The following is a 6,126-nucleotide window of genomic DNA, read 5'->3' on the forward strand; positions in this document are numbered from 1 at the left end:
AGGGGATGTCGGGGAGGTTGTTGTCACTTTGGAGAGGAGCCTGGTGGCAGCAGGGACAGGGAATGGAGACGGGGACGGGCCCTGACAGCCAACCCCACACACGTGGGGCTCTCCTGTCCCTGTCCCTGTCCCTGCAAAGGGCTCCCAGCCCTCTGGGCATCCTCCCAGGGGCTCTGGCTGTAAACATCCCCCCCGTTGTGCTTCCTGTCCTCACAATCCCCCCTCCCAGCACACCTTAACCCCTTCCCGAGGGCTTAACCCCTTCCCTTCCCTGCTCCCGGCTCCCTGACAAACCCTCGGGATGTTCCCACTGCCTTCGCACGTGTGTGGAGCCTGGTTTGCCACGCCAAGTTTGCCACTCTGAGTTTGCCACGCCAAGTTTGCCACTCAAGTTTCCCATGCCAAATCTGCTACTCCAAGTTTGCCACTCCAACTTTGCCGCTCCAACTTTGCCATGCCAAGTTCGCCACTCAAGTTTGCCATGCCAATTTTGTCACCCAAGTTTCCCATGCCAATTTTGTCACTCAAGTTTGCCATGCCAAGTTTTTCATGCCAAGTTTGCCACTCAAGTTTGCCACTCCAAGTTTGCCACTCAACTTTGCCATGCCAATTTTGCCACTCAAGTTTGCCACGCCAAGTTTGCCACTCCAACTTTGCCATTCAAGTTTACCACGCCAAATTTGCCATGCCAAGTCTGCTACTCAAGTTTGCCACTCTGTGTTTGCCACGCCAAGTTTGCCACTCCAAGTTTGCCGCTCAAGTTTACTATGCCAAGTTTGCCACTCCAACTTTGCCACTCCAGTTTGCCATGCCAAGTTTGCCACTCCAAGTTTACCACTCAGTTTTGCCGCTCAATTTTGCCACTCCAATTTTGCCACTCCAGTTTCCCACTCAAGTTTACTATGCCAAGTTTGCCACTCAAGTTTGCCACTCAAGTTTGCCACACCAAATTTGTCCACAGCGACCTCCCGCAGCCCTTGGCCAGGTGATAACGGGTCCTCCTCTTCCCACAGCTCCTCGGCATGCAGGGTGAGCCTTTTTCTCTCCAGACACCTCCAAAAATCCTCAGCACAGCCACAGGCAAGCCGGAGGACACGCTGTTGCCCGGAAAACTCCCTTCTCGGGGAGAAATTTCGGGGAAACCCCACGGCGATCCATTCCTCCTCCTCTCCCCGCATCCCCTCCCGGCCGCTTTGTTCTCCCCGGCTCTCCCCGTCCTTCCCGGCCATGTGTTTCCCAGCCCCGGATAAAGCCTCAGGAAGCGCCGTCTCCCCCCTGGGCACGACCCGCCGGCGTGAATCAGCAGCCGAGGCGTTTCCCAGGAGCCGGGGAAGGGAGGGCAGCGAGGAGAGAGCCCCCGGCCCCGCCGTGGCACCCCGGGCCCCCGCCGGAGGATGCCGCCGCTCCGAACGGGTGATTACACAAAGATAAAGCAGATCCCGCGACCGGCCTGAGATTTTCCAAGGTTTTGCCGAGCCCTGAACCGCAGGCCTCCCGCCGGCCCCGGGCTCCGCGGGTGGATTTTTTAGCCGGCATGAATAAGTGACATATAACGGCTGGAAAATATTTTTGGGCAGCTTGACAAGTGTGACTGCAACCAGTAGCCTGGGCTGGCTACGCCTGGAAAGTGTAATCTAGGTGAAATCCCGGCGGCTGGAGAACTCCAGGCACGGCTGGGAAGCTCCTGCAGCCGGGAAGGGGGGCTCAGCCCCCCAGCCCTGTCCGTCTGTCCCGTGGTTCTGCCAGAAGCTCAGAAATCTCAGGAGCTCAGAGGTGATGCTGAGCTCCCCGTGGGAGTTTGGGAGAGGAGATCCCCCCAAACCCCCACTTTGGGGGGGCTGTGTGAGCCCCCATGGGCTCTGCACCCCCGTGTTTCTCTCCCAGTGGGTGGTGGAACGTTGGACAGGGGGGTTTCAGCCCCCCAGTTTAGCCAAGCACCCCAAATTGTGGATGTGGAGCTGAGCCGGGGTACCAGATGGGCTCAATCCCATCCTCACGGGGCTGGGGGCACCCAAGGGGTCTCGGATCCCATCCCAAATGCTCATCCAGCCCCGGCTGGCCGGGATGAGCCACCCCGAGCCCCGGGACCGCTGTCCCAGCACAGCCGGGGGCGCTGGGAGCCCTTCCAGCCCTTCCAGCCCTTCCAGCCCTTCCAGCCCTTCCCGCCGCCTTTCCCAACCGGAGATCCGACCCGGATCTGACCCGGCGGCCGCTCCCGGGCACCGAGACCTGACCGGGTGAAGGGAAACCGGGGCCACGGCCGGTTCCTTCCTCCCTGACCGCCCCGGGGCTGCTCCAAGGGCTGCATCTCCCGGCGCTTTCCCGTTTTGGCATCCTTGGAAGCGACGCGGCGGCACGGGAGGCGCTTCCCCTTCCGCTGGCACCGCTGCAGACGGGTGGCATCACCGCGGTGGCATCACCGGGGTGGCCGGCGAGCCTCGGGCAGCCGGTGGCCTCAGGATACCTCTGGCACGAGGAACACAAATCCCTCTCCCGGTGTTTTCCCTCCCCGCAGCCGTGGAAATGGCAAAATTTTAATGTTTGGCCGTTTCTGGCGCTGCTCGGAGCTCGGGGAGGGGTCTCAACACCCCAAAATTGAACCAAACCCCCGCATGGGATGCCGGGGGTGGGTCAGGAGGATGCCAGGGGGTTCTGGCTCCCCGGAAATTTGAATTTCATCATCTCGGTCCTGTGGAGCCAAACGAGGGTGAATCCCCGGCTTGCTCCATGCGTGGCAGGGCCTGATTCCCACCCCGTCCCCCACCCCCGGCTCCCGTAATTAAATTAATCCCATCAGGATCTCATAAAGGCAGGACGGCAATGGGAAGGGGGCAACAGCCGGCCCCGGGAGGGGAGGGGGGGTCTCGGGGTGCACGGGAGGGGGGCGAGGAGCGGACAGCGGGGAAGCCTCGTCCCCGGCGCTCAGCTGGAGGAAGCGGGAGCGGGGGGAAGGCTCCAGCCGGCTCTGCCCGGACGGTTTTGCAAGCCTTGCTGTTTCAGCCCGGGAGGGCAGGAAGGGAAGGATTTTTGGCCAGAAAAAAGCCCTCGTGTAGACAGAGTTATATCAACAGCCGCCTTGCAGCGCAGACAATGCCAGTACAGAGAAACGTGATCCCCCGCCAGACCCCGGCCCTCGCAGCAGGCTCAGCCCTGCACGGCCCTCCCGTGCCTCAGTTTCCCCCTTCCCCAAACCCTTCCATCCCCTTGGGAGACGGGGATTTGGCCCCCGCAGCACCCAGTTTGTTCCCAGCCCTTCCAAAACCCGGGGAGCAGCTCCGAACCCCCCGTCCCGGCACGGAGGGACCCCAGCCCGTGGTGGCACCTCCCGGCTGTCCCGGGGGGGACGAGCTTGGGCTGCGGGCTGGGGGAGAGGGAGAAAGCCAAGGGGTGCAGAGCGTGGGCTCAGGGATGGGGGTGCTGGCGTGGGATGGAGAGGGGGGGCTGCGATGGGGGGCGGGGGGCTCCCCGCTGCTTTTGACAGCTGCCGGTGCAGCCAGGAGCGGGCAGGGAAAGCGGGGCGCGGGGCCAGCCCCCCCTGCTCCTCACCCTAAGTACAACCAGCCGCACCCCGGAGCGGGACCCGCTGCTCCTGCCGTCCCCCCGAGCCCGGCCGGCCGGGACTCCCCGGGCCCGGCGCTGCGGAGCCCCGAGGTGCGTGCGGGGCACGGCGCCGCTCCCCGCGCTCATTCCCGCAGCCGCGGCCCCCGCGCTCCCCTTTGTCCGCCCGTCCGCGCATCCCCCCGCTCTCACCGGCTTTGCAGGGGTCCTTGTAGTCCAGGGGCTCCTCGTCCTCCTCCTCTTCCTCCAGCACGTAGGAATAGTCCGGAAAGTGCAGGGCCCGGGCCAGGAGCAGGCAGAAGAGCAGCCCGCAGCTCCGCAGCCCGGCCATGGCTCCGGCCGGCGTTTTTTTTTTCCTCTCTTCCCTCTTTCCTTCCCTTCTTCGCTTTTTTTTTTTTTTTTTTTCCCCTCGCTCTCTCTCCCTTCTTCTTTTTTTTTTCTCTCTCTTTTTTTTTCTTTTTTTTTTTTTTAGGGAAATGAGATCTGGCGGGGGCGGGTTCAAGCGCGGAGCTCGGCCCCTGCAGCCCCGGGCGCAGGGCTCGGAGCGGGGCCAGCGCCGGGGGGGCGGCGGCGACCGGGACCTGGCCCGCAGCCCCCGCTCCTGCCCCTCCGCAGCGCCCGGGCCGGGGCTGCCCCGTCCCGTCCCGTCCCGCACCCCCCGGGTCCCGTTTCGTATCGCCCGGTACCGATCGAGCTCTCTCCAGTACCGTCCCATATCCCCGGTACCGATCCCAGTCTCCCCCGGTACCGTCCCATATCCCCGGTACCGATCCCGCTCTCCCCGAGCCCTGTTCCCTTTTCTCCGGTACCGACCCGGTTTTCTCCATTACTGTTCCGTTTTCCCCGGGACCGACCTGCTCTCCCCCAGTCCCGCTCCGTTTTCCCGGTACCGATACTGGTCTCGCCCAGTCCCGTCCCATATCCCGGTACCAATCCCGGTCTCTCCCGGTCCTGTTTCGTTTTCCCCGGTACCGATCCCGGTCTCCCCCAGTCCCGATCCCGCTCTCCCCCAACCCTGTTCCATATCCCGGTACCGATCCCAGTCTCTCCCGGTCCTGTTTCGTTTTCCCCGGTACCAATCCCGTTCTCTCCCAGTCCTGTCCCATATGCCGGTACCGATCCCCTTTCCCCCATTCCCGTTCCGTTTTCCCGGTACCGATCCCGTTCTCTCCCAGTCCTGTCCCATATCCCGGTACCGATCCCGCTCTCCCCCGGTACCGATCCCGTTCTCTCCCAGTCCTGTCCCATATCCCAGTCCTGATCCCGGTCTCCCCCGGCACCGACCCCGCTCTCCCCCGGTCCCAAGCCCACCCCGTCCCCCAGCACCGATCCCCCGCCCACCTCTCCGTGCCCCCCGATATCTCCCCTGCCCCACTCCGGTCCCATCCGGTGTCCCCAGCCCCGCTCGTGCCACCCCTCGGTTCCCCGGTACCGATCCAGGCCCCCCCCGGATCAATCCTGGCCCCCCAAGATTCCCAGGACAAAAATCCCACATTCCCAGCACCCATCTGTCCCCTTGGGTGCCACCCCGTGTCCCCGAGCACCCCAAAATCACCCAGTCCCACACCCCATGTGCTGCTCTGGCACCCCAAATTCCCACCCCACATTCCCCACATTTTCCAGTCCCATATCCCCTGCTCCTGGACTCAAAATCCTACATGTCTGCTTCTTCACCCCTCATCCTGCACCCCAAATCCTGACCAGCACCCCAAGGACTCAATGAGCACCCCAGGAGCTGGAAAAGCACCCCAAGAACGGTGGGCAAGGAGCCCAGGAGCGGGATGAGCACACCAGGAGCAGGATGAGCACCCCAAAAACTGGGCAAGCACCCCAAGGAGGGTGGCCAGGCACCACAAAAGTGGGATGACCACCCAGAGGAGGGTGGGTGAGCACCCTGGGATCAGGATGAGCACCCCAGGAGCTGGAAAAGCTCCCTGAGAATGGTAGGCAAGGAGCCCAGGAGGAGGATGAGCACGCCAGGAGGAGGATGAGCACCCCAAAAACTGGGCAAGCACCCCAGAAGGAGTGGCCAAGCACCCTAAAATTGGGATGACCACCTTGGGGACGGTGGGTGAGCACCCTGGGATCAGGATGAGCACCCCAGGAAGGTTGTGTGAGTGGAGGAGCACCCCAAAAACTGGGCAAGCACCCCAGGAAGTGCGGCCAGGCACCCCAAAAGTGGGATGACCACCTTGGGGATGATGTGTGAGCACCCTGGGATCAGGATGAGGGCCCCAGGAGTTGGAAAAGCTCCCTGAGAATGGTAGGCAAGGAACCCAGGAGGAGGATGAACACGCCAGGAGGAGGATGAGCACCCCAAAAACTGGGCAAGCACCCCAAGGAGGGTGGCCAGGCACCCCAAAAGTGGGATGACCACACAGAGGAGGGTGGGTGAGCACCCTGGGATCAGGATGAGCACCCCAGGAGCTGGGTCAGCCCCCCGGTGAGCACTTGGGGAGCCCCCCAGGGCGATCCCAGCCCCCAGGGTGGCCGAGGCACAGGGACACAGCCCTGTCCCCTTGCAGTGGCCCTGCCTGGCCCATTCCAGCCTGGGAATGCTGCAGGAGG

The 6,126-nt window shown here is 63.3% G+C and overlaps 1 protein-coding gene across 1 annotated transcript in view; it reads right to left on the bottom strand.

Moving 5' to 3' along the window:
- The window catches only part of BMP1 (bone morphogenetic protein 1), a 30,506-nt gene extending 26,572 nt beyond the window's left edge, over positions 1–3,934 (bottom strand). The window contains exon 1 of the mRNA XM_030964269.1: positions 3,751–3,934. Coding sequence (XP_030820129.1) covers positions 3,751–3,889 — 139 coding nt within the window. The 5' untranslated portion in view covers positions 3,890–3,934. The remainder of the gene's footprint in view (positions 1–3,750) is intronic.
- Positions 3,935–6,126: the final 2,192 nt, after the last annotated feature.

The sequence above is a fragment of the Camarhynchus parvulus genome, chromosome 22 (assembly GCF_901933205.1).
Source record: "Camarhynchus parvulus chromosome 22, STF_HiC, whole genome shotgun sequence".
Taxonomy (NCBI): Eukaryota; Metazoa; Chordata; class Aves; order Passeriformes; family Thraupidae; genus Camarhynchus; species Camarhynchus parvulus.